At 39.8% G+C, this 25,109-nt stretch overlaps 1 protein-coding gene across 1 annotated transcript; it reads left to right on the plus strand.

Annotated features, from left to right (window-relative positions):
* Positions 1 to 21,662: 21,662 nt before the first annotated feature.
* On the plus strand, positions 21,663 to 23,961 carry GPR1 (G protein-coupled receptor 1). The gene has a single exon (XM_032226216.1). The coding sequence runs from the start codon at positions 21,683 to 21,685 to the stop codon at positions 22,763 to 22,765; it is 1,083 nt and encodes a 360-aa protein (XP_032082107.1). The 5' UTR covers positions 21,663 to 21,682; the 3' UTR covers positions 22,766 to 23,961.
* Positions 23,962 to 25,109: the final 1,148 nt, after the last annotated feature.

A 25,109-nucleotide genomic window follows, 5' to 3' on the forward strand; every position in this document is an offset into this window, starting at 1 on the left:
AATACCATAAAGGGCTTTATAAGTGACGACTAGCGCCTTGAAGCGTATCCGAAGACCGATAGGCAGCCAGTGCAGCTCGCGGAGGATAGGTGTAACGTGGGTGTACCGAGGTGCACCCACAATCGCTCGCGCGGCTGCATTCTGGACAAGCTGAAGTCTCCGAATGCTCTTCAAGATTCAAAGCACTTTTTCAAAATAATTTTCAAAATGTACACAATCCTCATTCAAACAACAAGGCCTTTGTTTACCAGAGAATTACAGAGATGGGGTGTGTTTGGTATCAGTAATATACCAAAGATTTTTTTTCCAGATTATGATTTGTAAGCTCTTACTTCATTTAGCCAAAACATTTGTTTGAACAGATAAAAAGACAGTAGATGACCAGGCAAAGAAAATCAAACAAATCTGGAAAGAGTATATTGAAATTCTGCACAGTAAAGATGTCAATATCCAAGACGGTTCCACAACAAAACCGCGGTAGACTAAAGCGCGTGTGACTAAAGCGCGGTGACAAAACCGCACCGTCAAAACCGCGCAACAACAGTGCGCCGACAACAGCGCGCCAACAGAAGCGTGCTGTAACCTAAACCTAACCCTAAACCTAACCCTAAACCTAACCCTAAACCTAACCCTAAACCTAACCCTAAACCTAACCCTAAACCTAACCCTAAACCTAACCCTAAACCTAACCCTAACCCTAACCCTCAACCTAACCCTCAACCTAACCCTCAACCTAACCCTCAACCTAACCCTAAACCTAACCCTAAACCTAACCCTCAACCTAACCCTCAACCTAACCCTCAACCTAACCCTAAACCTAACCCTAAACCTAACCCTCAACCTAACCCTCAACCTAACCCTAAACCTAACCCTAACCCTAACCCTCAACCTAACCCTCAACCTAACCCTCAACCTAACCCTCAACCTAACCCTCAACCTAACCCTCAACCTAACCCTAAACCTAACCCTAAACCTAACCCTAAACCTAACCCTCAACCTAACCCTCAACCTAACCCTCAACCTAACCCTCAACCTAACCCTAAACCTAACCCTAACCCTCAATCTAACCCTCAACCTAACCCTCAACCTAACCCTCAACCTAACCCTAAACCTTACCTTAAGTTAAATCGCGCTTCTGTCGGCGCGCTGTTGTCGGCGCGCTTTTGACATCGCGGTTTTAGCGCCGCGGTGTCGGCATGCTTTTGACGTTCGCGGTTATGTCGTGCCACGATCCAAGACATCTTTAAAAGATACTCTCTATTTACTAAAATCTCTAGTGACATAATATGAAATGCAATCAGTACTCTGGGCATTCCAAGTTGAAAGTCCATAGGAATGGATGGAATTTCTACAAAAGTGCGAACTGAAAAAGAATTAGTAACATTGGCTAACAAAATGATGCCAGCAAATCTGGAGAATAACATAATGGTCAAAACAGATTGGAAAAAAGTCAATCTATATATATAACAATATAGAAGAAAGAGAATTTAACAGAGTAAAACTACAGTATTCTTAATTTCACACATAAGCAATACATGGTAAGGATCATCCAATGCAGATTAGACAACTATATGGAAAGGGTTATGCTAGGGATGGCTTTAGAACAGGCCAAGGAAAGCAAGAAAGCATGAAAAAGAATGCCAAAAAGAAATCAGTGTGTGCTTACGGTAATTAATTATATAAAGGCTCAGGTCCTTGGAAAGGATTTGAAAGGTAAATAAAAATGTCAAATCCAGTCTAAACATCTGGTTGACTGTGCAACTAATCATAATAGTACGCCACTGGAACCAGTTGCAAATGGAGTCTGAACAAGGTCTACATATGCACTTGTTAAGCTTGATAGCACATAAAGATTATAATTCGCCCCCACCCAAATGCTGAATGAATGTTGCTTATTTTTAATTACATGTTATGTTATATGTCATTGTATGTATCCCCTCCCATATAAGTTGTTAGCCACCCTGAGTCCCCTCAGGGAAAAGGGCGGCCTATAAATAAACTTATTCTATTCTATTCTATTCTATAATCAGGCAGATACTGTACTGGCCCCCTCCTCCGTCCAGTAATGAAAGCTGAGACATGCTTAATGAGAATGTCCTTTAATAACAAGACCAGACTCTCGGTGGCTGAAAGCCAAGTAAACAAACAGATAAGGATCTTGGCATCAAGTCCGACAAACCTTGGCAGCAATCCAGCCTGCCAAGTTAGTTTCTCTTTAGTCAAAGCGTTGACTTCTGCAAGAAGGGCGTGGCACAAGCAGTCTTTTTTATAGTCTGGAGAGGATCTAATGACCATCAGCTGAATGTAATTGTAATTACATAATTATTCTTGACGCCGAGTAGCTCTTCGATGGCGTGCATCCCGGAACAACTCACTGTTGGTTTCTGGATCACTCTCCCTTGTCTCCTCCCCACTGATCCAAGGCTCAGGCGCCACCTGGTGGCCAACCAGCCTCTCTGCGCCCTGCTCAGTCGGAACCCTGTCCAGGGTCCTCCACATCCTCCAGGGCCGACTCAGAGGGCCCCTCGCTGTCGGAGCTCCAGCAACACCTGCTGAGCCACAACAGTTATGTATTATAACATATATAACATTTTAACACATCATAAGTCTCTTTAAGCGCTATGATTCTATGAAATGTGCTTGTGAGGTTATTTGCTTTTAATCCCAAATTATGCATGGGAGAAATTAAAGTATATATCTGATTGGCTGATTGGTTTATAAGATTTATAAACCACTCAAACGTCTGATAAACAAACAGCAAGAGAAACATACAGTATTTGTCCCTCCAGATGTTGCTGGTGTATAATTCTCACCATTGGTTGAATCAAAATTCCCCCCCCCATCCAATCTAGGATATGTTAGTCTATGGCTTGCTTTTCATTTCTTAGTAAACTGGTTTTTCTGCCAACTATCCTTTATGACAGAAGCCACACCTCGCAGATGTTCCAGAAAATTATTCACAGCTTTAATAATTCTTTTTTTTTGTACAAGCCAAGTGAAAACATGCCTGGCATTAAATTGTGTTTTATGACACAGGAGAAAGCATTATCTGGAGATTTTTAAAATTACTTTCCATTTTACATGGCCCTGGAGGTTAATTTGAGCTCTTAGGCCAGTATTTCAGCTGCAAATGTCTTAGCCCTGCTTCTTTAGATATACAGATTACATGCCAGGCAGTTTAAAATTATAAGCAAAAGAAAAAAGAAAAACAAGTCCTTCAAGTTAATCTAAGCCATTAATTAACTGGGTGAATGCTAAGAGTTAAAATGCCAGCAAACTGGCGCTTATGAGAGAGAAGCTTGAAGGAGCTCCAAATCGGTGTTACGTGGTCATACTTTTGAAAGATAATTAGATTATCTTTTGATACTAAAGTGACGTGGAGACTACTTCTATATCTGTAACTCATTCACAACCTTGCTGTCTACATAGACCTGTGTCATGTTTCTAAATATTCAGACCAAGGACTGCAGAAGGTAAATTTGGGGACTAAAAGTTTGTACAAGGAAGCCTGGAGTCTGACTGGGTGGGGTGGGACTAGCCTTATAATGAATTGAGGATGGCACCTGGAGAATTGGATGGGGCGATGGGATTTCAGCTGCGGCAATAATCGGAAGGCAGCAAAGCAATACCAAAACACCCAATTTGCTCCTATCAAAAGGTCCTCCAGAGTTCTACTGGGAAACTGGTCTCCCTATGCCCAAGAAATGTCCTTCTGGGTTCGGCTCCAAGTGGGGAAAAAGACACTGGAGGCATGGAGGCTGCTTGGAAAGAGGGTTTATTGGTGGACAGGACCACATGGCTTGAGCCCTGAACAGAAAAGGTGATCGCATGCTTCAATGTTGGTGGAGAAGAAGAGAAGGGCTGAGGGAGGGTCTTGCTAGGCTTTTTATAACTTTTTCAATCCCACCTCTCTGTTTCCTGTTCCTGTGTAAGAAATGTATTCTGATTGGTTGTCAGACTCCCATAGGGCCATGCAGGGGCTACTCTCTAGGCTGTGTTTTGAATCCAGATTTGGTTGAGTTCTCAGATGCCATGTGGTCAGTTGGGGCCAATATCATCATGCTTTAATCCCATCCCCCTGGAGCTGACATGGAGAAGTCTTTATTATGTAAAGGGACTAGCTTGGCCTTCTTAATGGCCCATTGACAAAGTGGGGATGGACAGGAAGCTACAGGCAACTATCCTGTCTTTTAAAACATGTTTCTTTCTTTTCATATCCAGAGAAATATTCTGCCTTTTCAATATTTCCTAGGATATTTCATTTTTTTGGGAGAGGGCTGGGTGATAACTTCCCAAGGTGTCCCATACAGTATGACCATATTCAGACTAATGATTAGTCCATCAGTCCTTTATTTTGCTCCTTTAATTTGGTCAGATTTGCATTCAGAATTAAAGCCATCCCATCTTAAATTATATCAATAATTTAAGACACAAGAATAAACGGAGTTTATGTTGTTAGCAAAAATGAAGTAACATTATCATCTCAATCAACTGATATATAATTTCAAAATCAATTATGAATACATGTATATAAATCTGTAAGATGTATACTATTATATAAAATTACACTTAATGCTAAATGGCTAAATATAGTTAAGATTTGATTAAGATAGTATATATAAAGTCACTAAATTTCTAAAATATATAAATATTTCAAACCTAGTATTAAGGTGTGACTAAAACACTTCAGGGTAGAACTTTAGATAGCACATAGAAAGGGATGATAGGAAATCTAACGACTGGATAGTCATTGCCTTAATCAGCCTAATGGCTTCAATGCCTAAGAATGTAAGTTGTGGCAAATAAGTATAACATGCTGTACAAAATAACATCTAACTTTGTAACTCTTTAAAGCCATCCTTGAGTAAAGTTTATATACACTATAACAATATTTTCTACTTTTAGCAATAGCAGTAGCAGTTAGACTTATATATCGCTTCATAGGGCTTTCAGCCCTCTCTAAGCGGTTTACAGAGTCATCCTATTGCCCCCAACAATCCGGGTCCTCATTTTGTGGCACGACAAAACCGCGTTCGACTAAAGCGCGCCCGATTAAACCGCGTCGCTGACGTCATCAGCAGGGCAACAACAGCCAGCGCGGAGAAAGAAGGGCGCTTTAAATAGCGCTTTGAAAGCAAGCCGATTTAAGTTAAGGTAAGGGTTAGGTTTAGGGTTAGGTTAAGGGTTAGGGTTAGGGTTAGGGTTAGGTTAAGGGTTAGGGTTAGGGTTACGTTTAGGGTTAGGATTAGGATTAGGTTTAGGGGGGTTAGGTTTAGGTTTAGGGGTTAATTTTAGGTTTAGCGTTTACAGCGTGCTTTTTTCTCCGCTCTGTTGTCGCGCTGTGATGACGTCAGCTACGCGGTTTCGTCGAGCGCCCTTTAGTCGAACGCGGTTTTGTGGTGGAACCCCTCATTTCACCCACCTCGGAAGGATGGAAGGCTGAGTCAACCTTGAGCCGGTGAGATTTCAACAGCCGAACTGCCGAACTGCCGAACTGCAGTCAGCTGAAGTAGCCTGCAGTGCAGCACTCTAACCACTGTGCCACCTCGGCTCTTTTAAAGAGAACTTAATTATACATGCCCACTCTCACTAATTAAGCGGTAAGAAGCTTCCAAGCTTCTGTGCTTTTTGAGTTTGAGCCTGGTTTCCTTTGAAATGAGGCTTAGGAGACCTATTAGCAATAGCAATAGCAGTTAGACTTATATACCGCTTCATGGGGCTTTCAGCCCTCTCTAAGCGGTTTACAGAGTCAGCATATCGCCCCCACAATCCGGGTCCTCATTTCACCCACCTCGGAAGGATGGAAGGCTGAGTCAACCTTGAGCCGGTGAAATTAGAAACGCTGAACTGCAGATAACAGTCAGCTGAAGTGGCTGCAGTACTGCACCCTAACCACTGCGCCACCTCGGCTCATCCAAGTAGTAGTGTTTTGCAGAAGTTGTGCACATGAGGCTTTAGAAACACGGTCTGCCTTTTTATATGAGCAAATTCCCTTTGAATGATATTTTGTGTTGAAATATTCGTGTGTGCTTTCTTGTATCAGGGTCATATAATATTTAACACCCTTTAAACTACATATTTATAGTGACTGTAATAAGTTACAGATGAGAAAGTTCCAGGGCTTGAGATACGGCTTCGTTAAAAGCTCTGCCATTGCCAGCAATGATATTTTGACTTCTTGATTTAAAAATGGAAGAAAGTCTTGTTGTTTACTTCTGATTTATTTTATAATGGAAGGTTTCCCCAAGGCTTTTCAGAATCTCAGCCAACCACATTAAAAGCTGAATTTCATGAATTTGATGTCGATCCCAAATGATGCCATTTCCTTAGAGAGTGGTTGTTCTTGCATTTGTAGAACACAGTTTAGCAGAATTTACTATAGATTACAACAATTATTTTTTTTTTGAAAATGGTCAGTGGTGGCCAGGAACAAACACCTTGCAGTGACCCACATTATTTGTGTTGATCAGATGGTTTCAATTAGTTAGCATTACATAAGAGCCAAGAATAGTGTCACTCAAATATTTGCCAAACTGATGATTTGCAAGATATCCACACAACTTTTTTCTTTTATTCAGAATATAATATTGACTGCTTCAGCACTGTTTTTTCCTGAAGAGGCCACGGAAGAAGAAATTAAAAAAAATCCCCGCAACAAGTGCAAAGAATTGTGTTCCCTTTATAGATGATGAAAAAATAATTAGAATAGCAGAAGAGGCTTAACTTTCTACCAAGGAGCCATCTGTTCTAATAGGTAAGTGAGTTTTAAATTTAATAAGTTTAAATTTAATATATGTTAATTTAGATTCTGTCCTCAGTAAGTATATTGCCCTGGGGGAACATAATCTTTTGATGTTTCTAGGTAGGGAGTAAATCACGTTGAGCAGAGTAAGACATATTTCTGAGTAAACTTCTCGAGACACTACGAACTAAAGCAATCTCAGCTAAAACCTTAGATGTTTCTATTTAAAACCAATTTTCGCTGAAGTCAGTTGGAGTTGCTCCTGAATAAATATGTAAAGGATTGCAGTTGAAAGATGTGGACATGTATTTGCATTCTTCTTTCCCTACTATCTCTTCTATTGTCAACTTCTGAAGCCATAAATCTGTATTCTTTTATTTTAAAAGATGCTCTACTTGCTGATATATAACTTCATTTATGAAATGCTATGTTAGACCTTTTTGCTATTTTGATGCTACACACACAGTTTGAAAATCCTGCTATTACATGGTAATGATATGATTGATATTTGCATGCTGGGGGGGGGGGGACGTGACCTTCCTTTCCTGAAAAATTCACTGATTAATCAAAAACAATGTGGATTTATTCTTGGAAATCTATTTTCCTTTCATTATAAACGCACAGTCTTACTTCTGGAAAGATATAAATAATTAATAGCACCAACATTTTAAAAGTGATCTTTTCTAAATGATGCCTTTTTTTAAAATATCAGAGTTGGGTCTGTTTCTTTCCCTCACTCTCCTGTTTTCAGTGCTTCAGGTTTGGGGTTCACTGATCCAAGAGCCGAGGTGGCGTAGTGGTTAGGGTGCTGTACTGCAGGCCACTTCAGCTGACTGCTATCTGCAGTTCGGCGGTTCAAATCTCACCGGCTCAGGGTTGACTCAGCCTTCCATCCTTCCAAGGTGGGTAAAATGAGGACCCGGATTGTTGTTGGGGGCAATATGCTGACTCTGTAAACTGCTTAGAGAGGGCTGAAAGCCCTATGAAGCGGTATATAAGTCTAACTGCTATTGCTATTGCTATAGTGCTTCAGGTTTGGGGTTCACTGATCATGCAACCATTTGCCACTTTTAGGACTTTGCAAAAGTTGTGACCCCATCTAAAAAGACATTGTAATGTTACAGTAAATAGAATTTGCTGAAAGATCATGTTACCAACAATAGGATTTAAATGACAAACAAATGTTTAATGCATTTAGGTTTGCAATTTTCTTCCAGCTCACTTTGCAGCCCTTATCATATTGAACATTTATTTTCTTTTAGCTAATATTTTCATTATTGGCAACTATGTTAACACTTGTATTGCTTTTGCAATTTTTATTTAAAAATTAATTTATAGTGTTTTTTTTATTTGTGTGTGCTAGTTACATGTGTGTTCTAGTTAACTGAAAATAATACTTTTTCTGCTTACATCTATACAAGAGGATTATTGTAAACTTCTTGGAATGTGGTTATCGAGGTTGATAAAAATTTCTACCTTATCTTGCCACGTGGGTGGATTGTGTAAAGACCAAAATCGCTTTTTGTGCTTACCATATTAGAGGAGGCTTATTATTTCAAAATTTCATTTTAAACCTTAACACTGAAATCTCCCTAGCTGTATAGAGTTTTTTTTAGCTACTTGGTATATTTAATTCTGTGTGTTTTTCTTATTTGATATATGGCTATATATAAAATAGAGCCTGGCTTTAATTACAGGATACTGAAGCGTTTTTGTATCATCTGAATAAACCTCTTGAAGGTTATTTTTGCTTGTCCATAATTGTTAGGATTGTGTAATTTGCCAACACCCACCCAATCCCAGGCAAATGCCAACTTTTGCCAAAAGAAAAAAGCTATCCAGATTTCTTTCTGGCAATGTAGCATGTTGTGAACTAAGAAGGGCCAGTCTTCTGCTGTTGGAAGAAGTCTAACAGGAACGCATTTATTTTAAAATATTTTCCTGGCGTGATACCAAAGCAGGTATGTTTGAATTGTTTTTGCCCATGTTGTATGTCTCTCTGTGTTGAGTCATTCAGAAGGATCAAGCATATAGCTGCAGACTGATGTAGTTTAGACATTGGATTATTTTTGGGCATAATATCCACAGACACATAACAAAGGAAATGACCAGAAAACGAAGAAAGAAATATATTCACAGAGGAGAGAGTTTTCTCCTGAATATACTTTTATCATAGATTCTAAAGAAAGCAACAGATCATCAGAACTCTGGGAAAAGTAATCTCAACATTTGCAGAAATTGCACCAAGTTATATACATGTGGCTGTTTATATTGCTTTGGAAATGATGAGTTCTTTCATGTCTTGCCTTTGCTTGCTAATATATACATTATATTTTTTAAAAATCATATGTAGAACCAGTGTTCTGTGTCTTATGGTCTTGAGATCAAGACTATTTCATTGATTGTTTTCAATCTGTGAGGGGGGGGGTATGCGCTAGGGAATATTTTTGTAATTAGATCACATTTTTATGTATGCAGTACCATTTCAGAAGCAAAATATATAAATATTGCATTTACAGGAAATTTGTGAGGAATACTCCTGATTGTTAACTGTTGTGTCTGCAGCAGAAAATACATTATTATTTCTCAATGCCGAACTTTGATGAGATCTGTTTGAAACTGGGCTTCTTTGAAATTATAGTAACTGGAAAAATTATTTTGCATGTAAACTTTTGTTTTTATTTTTAAAAGACAGTACATGTGGCAGACTCTCTGATAGTGCAGGCTATATTTTGATATTGATACATACTATATTTTGATGCATTCTTATTTGAGTGGAGTTCTACTGAATTAGCAATAGCAGTAGCAATAGCAGTTAGACTTATATACCGCTTCATAGGCCTTTCAGCCCTCTCTAAGCGGTTTACAGAGTCAGCATATCGCCCCCACAGTCTGGGTCCTCATTTCACCCACCTCGGAAGGATGGAAGGCTGAGTCAACCTTGAGCCGGTGAGATTTGAACCGCTGAACTGCAGATAACAGTCAGCTGAAGTGGCTTGCAGTACTGCACCCTAACCACTGTGCCACCTCGGCTCAATTAAATTACAATGGACCATATTTTTTTTAAAAAAAGCAGAATTCTGCTCAATAAAATGTGGTGTGAATACATCTAGTACTTGTTTAAGAAGGTGTCCCTTTCTGCTAACAAACTCCTGAGTATTTTAGTTTTCATACAGTGTTAACATATACTTTATTCTACAGTTCGGTTTCTGTGGTTTAAAGATAAAGTTTGGGCAGAGTCCAATCAACATAACACATTGTTCACATAATCTAGATCCATCTCAGCCTGGTTGGGTTTCAGGCTGGGATTTAGTACTGAAACAGTTTTGGCAGAGTTTGTTGATGACCCGTGATAATCCTAGATAGTCAGAAAAACTCAAGAAAAACATTTTAGTACAGTTCATTGAATGGACTACTTTCCTCCCAAAAAGAAGAATGCCTAACTCTTTCATCATTTATTATACACTTTATTATATCTTTATACACAATAATTACCAGACAGTTTACAATATAGAGGTTTTTAAAATCCAGGATTCTTTTTTAACTGCCATTAAAACAGTCTCAGATTACCTATCATCCTATTTGTAGTAAAGACTTAATGACTTGTTTCTGGAGTCCCAATGGATGCCATTGTTTAATTGAAGGGACTTGGAGTATGTATGTATTGTATTTGAGTATGTATTTAATAAATTTATAGGCCGCCCAATCCCGAAGGACTCCGGGCGGCTTACAGAAAATACGTTTTAAAAGAATTTAAAAATTAAAAAGCAGAGAAAACAGATTAAAAACCACATCATGTACTCAATCTGGTCGGGGCTGGACCACAGTCAAGAGGTCAACAGCCCCAGGCCTGCTGGAATAGCCAGGTTTTGATAGCCTTTTGGAAGGCCATGAGAGTGGGCAGGGTCCGGATCTCTGGGGGTAGATCGTTCCATAGGGTCGGAGCAGCTACAGAGAAGGCCCTCCCCCGGGGACCGGCCAGCCGACATTGTCTGGTTGACGGCACCTGGAGAAGGCCCACCCTGTGCGATCTTATCGGCCGTTGGGAGGTATGCGGCAGAAGACGGTCTCGCAGATATCCGGGTCCTAGGCCAACTTTGCAAGATTGAATTGGTCAGGCAAATACTATAGGAAACGATCAGTCCTTCAAGTAACCAGGTCGTATACCACATTTTTATAGATAACAATCAACACCTTAAACTGCAACTGGTAGCGAACTGGCCACCAGTTCAATTTGAGAAGCAGAAATGTTGGATGGGCAAAATGAGGCATACCGACCAATGCCCCAGACACTGCATCCTGGACCAATGGAAGCTACTGGGTGATCTTCAAGATGAGCCTGTGAAGAGCTCATTGCAACAATCAAGCCATTAATGGACTAGGGCACGTGTGACTGTCTGAAGCACTCTACAATCTAGAAAAGGATGTAACTGGCAAGCAGAGGAAGCTGTGTTAAAGGATTTCCTTGCAAGAATTAAGCAAGAGTTTTGAGTCCAGGGAAAACCTCAAGTTGTATATCACCTTTGAATAGAGAAGTATTTGACCCCATCCAAAGGTTACACTTCTCCATGAAGTAACCCCAGATCTGCATGAACCCAAATATCCACACAGCCATTTGATCTTAGTAGGGTTGAGTGGAAGATAGTTCCTGCTCCCTTTATTGAAGGGTTAGTGGTGCTACATTGAGAGGGGTGTGTGTATCATAAAGAGAGAGAGAAAGAGAGAGAGAGAGAGAGAGAGAGAGAGACAGAGAGAGAGAGAGAGAGAGAGAGAGACAGAGAGAGACAGAAAGAGATAGAGACTGAGTGTGTGTGTATGATAGAGAGAGAGAGAGACAGAAAGAGATAGAGACTGAGTGTGTGTGTATCATAAAGAGAGAGAGAGACAGAGAGAGAGAGACAGAGAGAGAGAGACAGAAAGAGATAGAGACTGAGTGTGTGTGTATCATAAAGAGAGAGAGAGAGAGACTGAGTGTGTGTGTATGATAAAGAGAGAGAGAGAGAGAGGGAGAAAGAGAATTCATCTCCATATGAATACCAAGAGATGGAATGATTCATTTGGCTAGGATTTTCTTGCTGTGGAATAACAGTGCAAAACCTAAAGCTATTTCTAATTTTATTGAGGAAGTGCTTCCACCTTTCCTGTTGCTAAAGTGGAATCTGAACAGTGAAAGAAGGAAGAAGCAGCCAGGAGAAGATAATCTAATGAATTCTATTTTATTTTAGGGAGATTTTCAGGTACCTTTTCCACCCAGCAGAATTAAAGTGGTAAGTGTTCGTCTCCCCCCCTCCATCTCTCAGTTTCTTTCTATACTTTTGTTTTAATCTTTGTGATCTCAGACAAAGCCCTTTTCTTACAGATGAAGACGGTCCAACAACTTTATGTTTTGAGAAACCCTGCTTTTTGCATTTCCCCAGATGAGGAACTTGTTGGTTTTCTGTGATGACATACTAGGGGTTGGGGGCAAGTGCTTTCTTCTTTTAAATTATCCTTGAACATAGAAAGCCATAACAAGAGAACAAAGAGCTGCTTTCTCTCTCCCAGCTTTCTGAAATAAGATGGTTTATTTTACCCCACCCTCCTTAGCTTCCTTTTATAAAATCTAAATACTGGCAGGTGAAATTTTCTTAACTTTGCAATGAGACCAGGAGATCAGGACTGTCTTTCTCATTCCCTAGGTTATCCCCTTTTGTTTTCTATAACAATTAGTGAGCTACAGAGGAAACAATAAAGCAGAGAGGATATAAGCACCAGAAAAAGGAGGGGAAAAAAACATAGAGAGTTACACAATGTAGAATAATCTTGACTCTCAATTTAAAAATGGATTTAAAGTTGTAAAGGATGTTTTGAAGACTGGAAAGCATTTGGAATATGGTTTAAAAGAGAACTTGGGTCATTGTCATATGCAACCCTGCATTTTTTAAAAATTTGTAGTCGATTCCCGGCTTGAATGTTCTATAACTGGCAAATGCTGCACTAACAATAGAATAGAATAGAATAGAACAGAATAGAATTTTTTAATTGGCCAAGTGTGATTGGACACACAAGGAATTTGTCTTTGGTGCAGATGCTCTCACTGTACATAAAAAGACAAGATACATTCGTCAAGAATCTTAAGGTACAGCACTTCATGATAGTCATAGGGTACAAATAAGCAATCAGGAATAATCAATATCAATATAAATCATAAGGATACAAGAAACAAAGTTACAGCCCTGCAGTCATAAGCGGGAAGAGACGGGTGATAGGAACGATGAGAAGACTAATAGTAATAGTAATGCAGCCTTAGTGAATGGTTTTACAGTGGTGAGGGAATTATTTGTTTAGCATAGTCATGGCATTCAGGGGAAAAACTGTCCTTGTGTCTAGTTGTCTTGGTGTGCAGTGCTCTATAGCATTGTTTTGAGGGTAGGAGTTGAAACAATTTATGTCCGGGATGTGAGGCAGTGACGTGCGGTGAGGTTTATGGCTGGTGAGGCAAAAAGAAAGAAAGCAGCTTGGATCATGGAACAAATGGGTTCTGGAGCTACAAATAGAAAAGATGCCACTCTGGTTTCCTCACAATGTTTTCTGCATTGGGTGCAAAGCAGTGGTGGGATTCAGCCAGTTCGCACCTATTCGGGAGAACCGGTTGGTAACTTTCTAAGCAGTTCGGAGAACCGATTGTTGGAAGAAATCTCCTTTTGGTTTTTTTCCACTTTACAGGGCTAATCCTGTAAGGAAGGCAGGAAGGAAACATTCTGGTGTTGTTTCTAGCCTCATCTTTATTGCTTACAGAAACTGCCTCTCCGGTTAACCTTTATTACCATTGTAACAGCTAAGGTGAAGCGCCCATGAACGTGAGTGATGTTGAGTTGGCCACGCCCACCCAATCACATGACCACCAAGCTCCACCTACCCTGCTGGTCATTAGGGCAGAGAACCAGTTGTTAAATTATTTGGATCCCACCACTGGTAGGCTCTTAAATAGAGCTTATTTTGGTGGTAGGCCTCATATTAGGCACATGCATAAAAACACACTAGGGCTTATTTTCAGGATACCTCTTATTTTTGGGGAAACAGGGAATTTGCAATATTTAATTTATTCTTTAAAAATTTACAATCCCCAAGGTTGCTTCAAGCTTTGTCGTCCATTATTTTTTAGTTACGGTGCTTTATGGGCCATCTAGTTATTGCTTTCATCTTTTGGTCACTAATATAAAATGTATCTTTTTCATCCTTATTATTCTCATGACAAAAAGAACCAGAATAACGATTATGTTAGTTTAGGTTCAGTTTCATACATACATATACACCCAGCACACTCTTCTCTTTCAGACCAAGCAACTTTATGCAAAGCACAGAAAATAAGTGAGAAATAGTAAGTCAAAGACTTTAAAATATAAAATAAAAAAGGAAATATAGCTAAATCTAATTTATGATTGACATGATTCACATTATCGTTCCGTATATACCTTTCTCCTCTTGTCAATAATTTTTGCTTTCTCCATATTACTTTTCTCACTCATTTACTTTGATATTCAGTTTCACATTCATTTAATATTCATTCATCCTTGACCCTATCTCATTTTACCAGAAACAATTTTCAGTAACCCATTTTAAAGCACTCCCAATTTCTAAGTCCCCCACTCTTATGTAACGTTCCCGTGGTTCGCCCATGAGGCAATGTTGAAAAAAGACAGGACATGATCTTTCTCGGGATGGAGCGACCCAGATTGGGGGTCTGAGAGCCCCTTTTATTGAAATAGGACAAAGGCAGGAGGAGCAATAGCATGTGAGTAAAAACAGCCTGTAAAAGTACAATTTCTAATCTACTGCTCAGTCTATATATGGTCAAATCCTGGATGTCATTGGTAGGGCACATCTCAGAATGTTATGTTATGCATTATCAGGATGTTATGGCGTTTTAGGAGTTTGTTTTCTCCTGTGTGGTTCAGCGTGACTCTGCAAGCCCTAGTATGAACTGGGCCATGGGGGACACACACCTACACAAGGAACTATATTACAACACTCTTACTTCCTTTTAACAAAGTGAGGAGACATAGCAATAGCAATAGCAATAGCAGTTAGACTTATATACCGCTTCATAGGGCTTTCAGCCCTCTCTAAGCAGTTACAGAGTCAGCATATTGCCCACAACAATCTGGGTGCTCATTTTACCCACCTCGGAAGGATGGAAGGCTGAGTCAACCTTGAGCCGGTGAGATTTGAACCGCCGAACTGCAGCTAGCTGTCAGCTGAAGTAGCCTGCAGTACTGCACTCTAACCACTGCACCACCTCGGCTCAACATGGTTCCTTATGAATTCATTCCTACATATATCCCTCCCTCATAAGTTTTATCTATTCATTTTCCCATCTTTAATGAACATTCTAATTACATACTGAAAGTGTCACCATTTATACGTGATTTGCAATCATACACTCTGTACTCCTTGTCAAACACAATTACTTTAGTACTTGATTCTCAAGCAAGAGAGCATCTTGCTATTTTTGAAGGTTTGCCAGTTCTTTAATTTCTTCTAACTTTTCAGAATTACTTCCATTGATTGCCAATTGTGACTGGAATATATCAATACTTTAGGGATTATAGCTAGAATTTGTTTAATCTAAGTTGGTAGATTTCTGATAAGGGGCTCATATATCCTGCTAGCAATTTTTAAAATATACAGTAAATCAAGGAATTATAATTTAGCCCAATGAATAAAATAGACTTACTTTACCAGGACAAGAGAGCAACACCACAATGAGTTGTCTTCCCTTAAAAGTGATTCTCCATTTAATAGCCAAAAGAAATGTAGATAGTTTATTTACTATGGCGTTCCTCAAACATTAGGTTGGTGCCTCAATTTACACATACCCCAATGAAGCAAACTGAGGCAGAAGGTCATTTAATTACGATTTATTCTGAATGTTCTAATAAAAAGGGGTCTTTTTCAAAGAGGGAACTCCGAGAGCCAACTTATATTTTCTTTTATAGTTAGGGCACCAAAAAAAAGTTGATTGGATAAGACAAAAGCATCCTTCCTCTTGCATAGAAAATCAGTTACATGAAGTTAAACATGTTAGATATAATACCACATATGTTCATTTAAATGAACTCTAAAGAGCCTGCAAGCATAAAATTTAGGATGTTAATGAGAGAAAAAAGTCATTAGGTTATTTAGAGTCCATGAAAAGGATGTCGATCAACACCAAAGCGTTCTCTATTTTATTAGAAGACAACTTCTTAAGACAAACACAATCCTATCTTAGCCTGACCTGAAGAGCAAAGACAGTTTATCTTGCAGTTTAGGAATATTAGAAAGTATCCATCTATCCAGTAACAGAGGAAACAATTTTCTACATTCCATTCTGCTGTGATTTGATAAAACTATTAACAAAATTTAAAAAGAAAAATAAATTAAAATACAAAAAAAAGCCCTGAATCAAATTTTGCTTCCGCGTTAGAAAATATATCAGTTTGCATTATCCAAAATTTGGATGCCCTCCAACTTCCTAGGATGGTGCTTTATGTCTATAAGATTGTGGCTGATGGAAATTCTTTTCTCAAATATCAAATGTTTGGAAATGTGTAGGAAAATACAGGGGGAACCACATGTGAAAATAATGGGCATATTTGTGTTTGTATACATGCATTTATAGATGCATGTTTGTGATCCAAATGCCTTGGGGCTAAAACATTGAAGCTATAGACAAAATAGCAACAAGACTAAGCTCCTTGGTTAAAAAATAGCAAATATATATTTTTTTATTTAAAGCGGCCAGTCGATTTTATTTTCACTGAAAATAACATTTATTCGTTCTGACCCCAACATTGTTTCCAACTGCAGCTGCTTAAATGACTTGCTCATTTTTACAATTTTTTTTTCATGACTCATACGGGTGGTGCTGGTGCTTTGCGTAGAATTTGCCCTCTTGGGAAGAATTACATGATCCAGCTTGCATCCTGGACAAAATGTCACATTTTGAAAATATTTTCAAAAGTTATCTTTGCCACAAAGCCATACACCCTCTTTGCTAAACAACATTCTTTAACTTAATGCTAACATTTGGAAAAAAAAAAAGGTTTAATCTTCCATTTGGTTAGAAGCAGTGGTGGGTTTCAAATTTTTTTCCCGAACCTACTCTGTGGGTGTGGCCTCCTTTGTGGGAGTGGCTTGCCTGCCATGTGACCTGGTGGGAGTGGCTTGGCGGCCATGTGTTCTCTCTCTCTCTCTCTCTCTTTCTCTCTCTCTCTTTCCTTCCTTTTGTCTCTCTGTCCCTTTTTCCTTTTTTTCTTTCATCTCTCTCTCACTTTTTCTTTCTTTTTTCTTTTTTGATTTATTTATTTCTTCCTTTCTTTCTCTTTCTCTTTCTCTCTCTGTGTGAGTCTGTTTGTCTGTCTGTCTATCTGTGTGGGTGTGTGTGTGTGAGAAAGAGAGAGTGGTGGGTTTCAAATTTTTTTCGAACCTACTCTGTGGGTGTGGCCTCCTTTGTGGGAGTGGCTTGCCAGCCATGTGACCTGGTGGGAGTGGCTTGCCGGCCATGTGTTTTCTTTCTTTCTCTCTCTCTTTCTTTCTCTCTCTCCCTCCCTCTCTCTCTTTCCTTCCTTTTGTCTCTCTGTCCCTTTTTTCTTTTCTTTCATCTCTCTCTCACTCTTTTTCTTTCTTTTTTCTTTCTTTCTTTCTTTCTTTCTTTCTTTCTTTCTTTCTTCTTCTTTCTCTTTCTCTCTCTCTCTGTGTCAGTGTGTGTGTGTGTGTGTGTGTGTGTGTGTGTGTGTGTGTGTGTGAATGGTGGGTTTCAAAATTTTTTGGAAGCTCTTCTGTAGGTGTGGCCTGCTTTCCGGGTCCACTGGTGGAACCTCTTCTAACCGGTTCGGTGGATTTGACGAACCGGTTCTACCGAATAGGTGCGAACTGGTAGGAACCCACCTCTGGTTCAATCACACAGTAATGCATTCTGCCCAACCTCAAGGCAGGTACTGACTTTTTACAAAAATCACCTACTATTCAGTCTGTGGCATATTTGTTAGAAAAGGAGAAAGGGGAGGAAAAACGTTAAATGTATTTCTTCACTTCCCTTTTTTTCCTCAGGGCATTAAAAGTCAGAATCAAGTCAGTTGATTTAACCAGCTGAGTTGAACAGTAAACATGCTAAAAATATGTTCTCCCTATGTGTGGATTGTTTACTGCCAGGCTATATTCATAATGCAGACCAATGCACTATAAGTAATACCAAAAATCTTGCCACTGTGAATAAAGTGAAAGGATGTCAAGCTGTTTTTATTAGTGATGTTTCCAACATAATTTACAAAATTGCCCCATAAAGTGTTCCTCTCAATTCAGCAAGCTGTTCTAAGTACATCTGCATTGCATGTTTTGATGATTTAGCAATGAAGTTAATTAAACTTAATGAGGTTGAGTGGCATATGGAAATTTTCAGTTGTATGACTCTAAATGCTTTCCGTGGGATCCATGACATCTCAAAAGCTGTTCTTCAGCTTCGTCACTGAGTTCATCATTGAATAGGTTTTATTTCCCAGATAGTTTGCATAAAGTTGCAACCTAAACAAATAGAAGAGGGTCCTTACAATTTAAAAAGAGATACTTCCAATGCATACAGTTTATTTTAGGGATGGGAGCTACTGTGTTAAAGCGAAAAAAGCTGTGGCTCCTTTTTATGTTATGATTGTACTTACCAGTATGTGGAAAGCATGTTTTGTTTCCTCATATGCCCAGTGATTTTGAAATTAAGAAAACCGTTGCTTCCACCCTGTGGGCTTGCAATGAAAAACATACACATTATGTCAAAATGCACACCAAATTATTTGGGTAAAGGTGCCCATAGCGGCCATACATCAGAATAAAAGGGATTAGGAGATGAGGCACAGTTCGCAGTGGGCATAAATAAATGCATATTATTTTCTCTGAAATGTCTCCCGTATAGAAAAGGTGACATTTGGTTACAGCCTTTAAAAAGAGATTGTCCAGAGTTAACTTATGTTTTAATGACCTGGTGTTCATAAAATATAAAACATTAAGAATTTCATTGCATTTTTCTATCTGACTTTTTGTCAGGAGAATTCGGTGGAAGGGAAAGTATGGCGGCAATTAATATTTTCTAAAGAAACATTTCTTATTCATATATTGTTTTATTTTCCCAAACGGTGAAGAATTTCTATTTTAAACAATGTGGCTTTCTGCTGATTTTAGTGTTTTTCCATGCTTTATCACTTTCGATTTCTATTATAGGTTTTGTAGTACGCTGTAGATCAGTGGTGGGTTTCAAAAATTGTTCAAACCTACTCTGTAGGTGTGGCCTCCTTTGTGGGAGTGGCTTGCCACCCATGTGACCAGATATGAAGATGCCGACGACACTTGTCAGAACCACCTTAAATCACCTAACACACAGCACTGGAATGCATAAGAATATGATGTAAACCTGTTTTTTAAAAGGCATCTTTGGTTTGCGTTAAAACAACTTCAACACACACCATGTTCTGATTGCGCCACAAACGCAGTAGTCATCCTTACCTTTCACAGAGGCACTGAGTTTTATAAATATGAGCTTGATAGTGTAGAATAATCATATCCAAGGACCAGTGGTGGGTTTCAAACAAATTTTGGAACCTCTTCTGTAGGTGTGGCCTGCTTTCCGGGTCCACCGGTGGAACCTCTTCTAACCGGTTCGGTAGATTTGATGAACTGGTTCTATCGAATAGATGCGAACTGGTAGGAACCCACCTCTGCTGTAGATACAAACACTTTTAACAAGCAATAGCCAAGCTTCCCAATTCTTAAGAAGGTTTATGTTTTTCCATCTTGCCATTTTTAGTGTAGGGGTTTCAGTAGTGCAGTTGTTTTCCATATGTATTGTTGTGACTTTAAGTCAGTTTTTGACTCCTGTACAAGTCCCTGCAGTTTTCTTGGCAAGATTCCAGAAGTACTTCGCTTCCTTCCTAGGGTTGAGAGAGAATAACTGGCCCAAGGTAATCCAGCTGGCTTTGTGCCCAAGGTGGGACTAGAACTCACAGTCTCCTGGTTTCTAGCTTAATGTCTTAACCACAACATCACATACTTTATAGAAAGGATGGACTTTCACTTTCACAGACCTGTATTCTGCTCAATGATACTTTGTGAATCTCTCAGGCTCAATTCATATCTCGCACCGACCCACAGTTCAAGAAACAGAAACTACAAGCTGCATTCACACATCATGTTAAGTCAGAACCAAATAAAGCACATTATGACTGGTTTAGTGGCAGTGTGAACCCTGCAGAGGTGGGTTCCTACCAGTTCGCATCTATTCGGTAGAACCAGTTCGTCAAATCTACCGAACCGGTTAGAAGAGGTTCCACCAGTGGACCCGGAAAGCAGGCCACACCTACAGAAGAGGCTCCAACATTTTTTGAAACCCACCACTGGTCCTTGGATATGATTATTCTACACTATCATGCTCCTATTTATAAAACTCAGGGCCTCTGTGAAAGGTAAGGATGACTACTGCGTTTGTGGTGCAATCAGAACATTGCATGTGTTGAAGTTGTTTTAACGCAAACCAAAGATGCCTTTTAAAAAACAAGTTTACATCCTATTCTTATGCATGCCAGTGCTGTGTATGAGGTAATTTAAGGTGGTTCTGACAAGTGTCGTCGGCATCTTCATATCCGGTCATATGGGCGGCAAGCCACTCCCATCCGGTCACATGGGCGGCAAGCCACTCCCACAAAGGAGGCCACACCCACAGAGTAGGTTCAAACAATTTTTGAAACCCACCACTGGAACCCTGCCAACATCACAGAGAAAAATTAGGGGAAAAGCACTGAAAGGAGAGCTAGGCAGATTCTGTGACAGCTATTCCCAGCCTGTTTTGTTTTTATTTCTTTTTTTCCCTCCAGATGCAATTGATTACAACATCCATTCATAAAAGTGTCAATGAGATGCAAAGCAAATTGTTTCTTGGGAATATTTACAATGATAATAATGATGATGATAATAATTCAAATGATAAGCAGAAGCCATTGGCATTAAACTGTAGGCTCTTTCCTCAATTGGATTCCAGCTTCCAAGGTACAATAAATCTTCATTGTCCTTGGACAAAACACTAGATATAATCATGAACATGAAGTAGTCTAAATGAACTGTGTCCTGTATTCAGAGGTGGGTTCCTACCAGTTTGCACCTATTCGGTAGAACCGGTTCGTCAAATCTACCGGACCGGTTAGAAGAGGTTCCACCAGTGGACCTGGAAAGCAGACCACACCTACAGAGGAGGTTCCAAAATTTTTTGAAACTCACCACTGCTAAAGGATTAGAGGTGCAAGGATCTTGTAACTTGACAGCTTTAAGTCTTGCATGCTTCAATGCCAGAGTTCCTGAGCCAACATGACTGGAGGAGGAATTCTGGGAGTTGAAGTCCACAAGTCTTAAAGCTGTCAGGTTTGAAGACCCCTAGGTTTTTGTTTCTAAAGGGTTAGGGGTGCAAGGATCTTGTAACTTGACAGCTTTAAGACTTGCATGCTTCAATGCCAGAGTTTCTGAATAGCTACTTGGACGAACCTAAGTACTAATTCATAATTTCATATCCGGTCACATGGGTGGCAAGCCACTACCATCCGGTCACATGGGTGGCAAGCCACTCCCACAAAGGAGGCCACACCCACAGAGTAGGTTGGAACAATTTTTGAAACCCACCACTGCCTGTATTGTTATGTTGCCTACAGTTGGTGCAATGATACCTTGCTATTTCCTGATACACAACATTCCCATATCTTTTAAATAAGACTCCATCTACCATGTAGATCAATATTTGAAAACTGCTGTACAAAGTTGAATAATTGAGCAGCATTTGTGAGCCTATAGATACCAGTAAGTTGCTTGAAAGTACCACGGTTATACTTGTAACTACCTGCTCTATCCCTTTTCTCCAGATCCAAGTTTCCAGGAGACAAGAGTGTGGCCATGTCATCAGCTGACTTCCTGTACCAAGATAACTTTACCGATTACTTTGAAGATTATGAGGAGGATGAGCCATTCCAGGCTCAGGCCCACTTTAGTCATGCACGGATTGCTTCTCTGGTGCTACAGATGATGGCTTTTCTCTTAGGAGTTCCTGGCAATGCAATAGTTATTTGGATCATGGGCTTCAAATGGAATAAGACAGTCACATCCGTCTGGTTCCTCAACTTGGCAATTGCAGACTTAATATTTCTTTTGTTCCTTCCCCTGTATATTGCCTATATCTTCATGGGCTTTCACTGGCCTTTTGGGAAATGGCTGTGCAAAGCAAATACTTTTATTTCCTTGCTCAACATGTTTGCCAGTGTCTTCTTTCTGACAGCAATCAGCCTTGATCGTTACGTCCATCTGATCCACCCTGCTTTCTCCTACAGGCATCGGACACTTGGGAATGCCTCTATCCTAGTTCTACTCATTTGGATTTTGGCTACAGTTCTTGGAAGCCCAGCACTATATTTCAAGGACACCCTTATATCACCCCAAAATGTCACCATATGCTATTACAACTTTCACCATGACTTGGATATTATCGTATTCAGGCATCACACGCTTACATGGATAAAGTTCATTTGTGGCTATCTCTTTCCGCTTTTAACTATGATTGTTTGTTATTCCTTTCTGGTTAGCCAGGTTAAAAAGAGTACAGTACTAACCTCCAGTAGGCTCTTCTGGACTATTTTTGTTGTTGTGGTGGTGTTTTTTATTTGCTGGACCCCATATCAAATATTTAGCATTCTGGAACTGTCAGCTCATCATAACGTCTTTTTGCATGAATTGCTTGAAAATGCCATGCCTCTTTCGATCGGCTTTGCCTTCCTTAATAGTTGCCTGAACCCTATCCTTTATGTCCTTCTCAGTAAGAAGCTCTCATCCTGCTTTAGTGTGACATTCTCAGAGTTGGTCAAACACACCCTGTGGGAAGTCAGCCGGTCTGCTACAGTCAGCGATCACGGCCAGAATTCCCTGAGTCTGCAGTTGACTGAAGTCCCAGTGATAGAACACCCTCTGGAGGAAATTTTGCAATGACTGCATCCCCTCTTTGTAAACTAAATTCAATTTAGCACCAGATTAACATACAGTATGTCTGGATACAAATAAGTAAGCGAGCATAGTAGATAAAACTTTTTAGAAATTCTGTTAACATCTCTTAACTTTTGACAGAGCTCTGAGATGATATATGACTCTCTTGATTCCTGCCACAACTCTTTTATCAGTCAAATTGTGATGAAATAGAACAGTGGTTCCCAAACTTGACAACTTTAAGACTTGTGGACTTCAACTCCCAGAATTCTCCAGCCAGCTCTGCTGTTTGGGAACCACTGAAATAGAATAATGTAAATGTATGACTGAAGGCTTCAACATATTACTTGCAGGTATAATAAAGATTCTGCAATCAGACTTTTACCACTAATTATCCTTTAGCAGAGCTGGCTGGAGAATTCTGGGAGTTGAAGTCCACAAGTCTTAAAGTTGCCAAGTTTGGGAACCACTGAAATAGAATAATGTAAATATATGACTGAAGGCTCCAACATATCGCTTGCAGGTATAATAAAGATTCTGCAATCAGACTTTTACCACTAATTATCCTTTAGCAGAGCTGGCTGGAGAATTCTGGGAGTTGAAGTCCACAAGTCTTAAAGTTGCCAAGTTTGGGAACCACTGAAATAGAATAATGTAAATGTATGACTGAAGGCTCCAACATATCTCTTGCAGGTATAATAAAGATTCTGCAATCAGACTTTTTCCACTAATTATCCTTTAAGAGTTATAGGGGAGTAATTTCGGCCCCGAAAAGCAGAGCAATATTGAATACTCTTTTGTTTTTTTCTATCAATTTCAGCTTTGTGAACTTTTCTAGGCTCAAAATGTTCAAAATGTTAGCAAGAGTAACACATCAAGAAGAAAAAAGACACTTTGTAGAAACATAAGATTTTGAAGTACATTCTGTATCATAGTATTGCCTTATTTTTTATCAATCCTCAAAAATAAAAAAAATGTATCCGTGGGAAACTCAGGGCAGATTAATAGTCCTGGGCTATATATGTATGAGGAAGTGTTATGATAAATATTGTCTCTTATGCTGTCTAAAATGCATTGTTGCAATATTTATACTAATATGCTACACTACTACATTATAGCACTATAGTAATACAGTACTATATTTGCCATGCTTGTAGTACCGATGTACAATATAAGTACAATTTGATCTCTTGTTACGGTTGTTGCTTGGATATAGACATTTACATATATTAAAGCACTTTTTTGTTATTGCTTTCAAGGTGGTACCTGAATTTGTAATCTTGCTTACAAGGTATCTCAATGATTAACACTGCTAGTTATGTTATGTATCACTAGAGTAATAATAGCAATAGCAATAGCAGTTAGACTTATCTACCGCTTCATAGGGCTTTCAGCCCTCTCTAAGCGGTTTACAGAGTCAGCATATCGCCCCCAAAAATCCGGGTCCTCATTTTACCCACCTCGGAAGGATGGGAGGCTGAGTCAACCTTGAGCCGCTGAGATTTGAACCGCCGAACTACAGATAACAGTCAGCTGAAGTGGCCTGCAGTACTGCACCCTAACCACTGCGCCATCTCAGCTCTAAATAAACTGCCACTGAGCTGCTCCTCTCCCAGACTCAATCCTTATATCATATCAGAAAGAGTTTCAAAATGTGATAAAGCCTTCATGTGGAAGAGCCCTTCTTTTGTTCACCAGTAGTTTGCTTATTTACGAACTCTTTCTTCAGTAGATGCCACACATAGAAAAAGGGATAGAAATTTGATCTCATGGTGATGGCCACCTGTTGTGGCCCAGCAGGAGCCGTTGGAGCTGCCACCAGACTCCGACAGCGAGGGGCCCTATGAGTCAGCTCTGGAAGATGTGAAGGACCCTCGACAGGGTTCCGACTCCGAGCAGGGTGAAGAGAGGCTGGTTGGCCACCAGGAGGCACCTGAGGCCTGGAGTAGTGGTGAGAGCCAAAGGGAGCGTACTCCCGAAGTCAAGCCTTGGAGCAGTGGGGAGGAGACAAGGGAGTGTGATCCTGACGTCATGCATTGGAGCAGTGGGGAGGAGACAAGGGAGTTGGTCCTGGATGCCCGGCAACGGAAGGCTAATAGGCGTAAAGAACAGTTACAGGAGATAATTGAACTCAGCTGGTGGTAATTAGGCTCCTCTCAAGACTATAAAAGGAATGGCTTTTCACAAGCTCGTCGCAGGAGTCAACGTATTTATTAGAGCTGGAGAAGCTATCGTGGCTATCTTGGCAGGCTGGATTGCTGCCAAGATCTGGTCTCTGTGTTAATAAATCCTTGAAGTATCTTTGTCTTGGCATGCTTTGGTGTTGAAGGGGGGGGGGGGTCAGAACACC

Source organism: Thamnophis elegans, chromosome 1, assembly GCF_009769535.1.
Source record: "Thamnophis elegans isolate rThaEle1 chromosome 1, rThaEle1.pri, whole genome shotgun sequence".
In the NCBI taxonomy this organism is placed as follows: Eukaryota; Metazoa; Chordata; class Lepidosauria; order Squamata; family Colubridae; genus Thamnophis; species Thamnophis elegans.

Bases quoted from the DNA above. Each gene is read 5' to 3' on its own strand.
- GPR1 (XM_032226216.1), top strand. From the start codon at position 21,683: ATGTCATCAGCTGACTTCCTGTACCAAGATAACTTTACCGATTACTTT.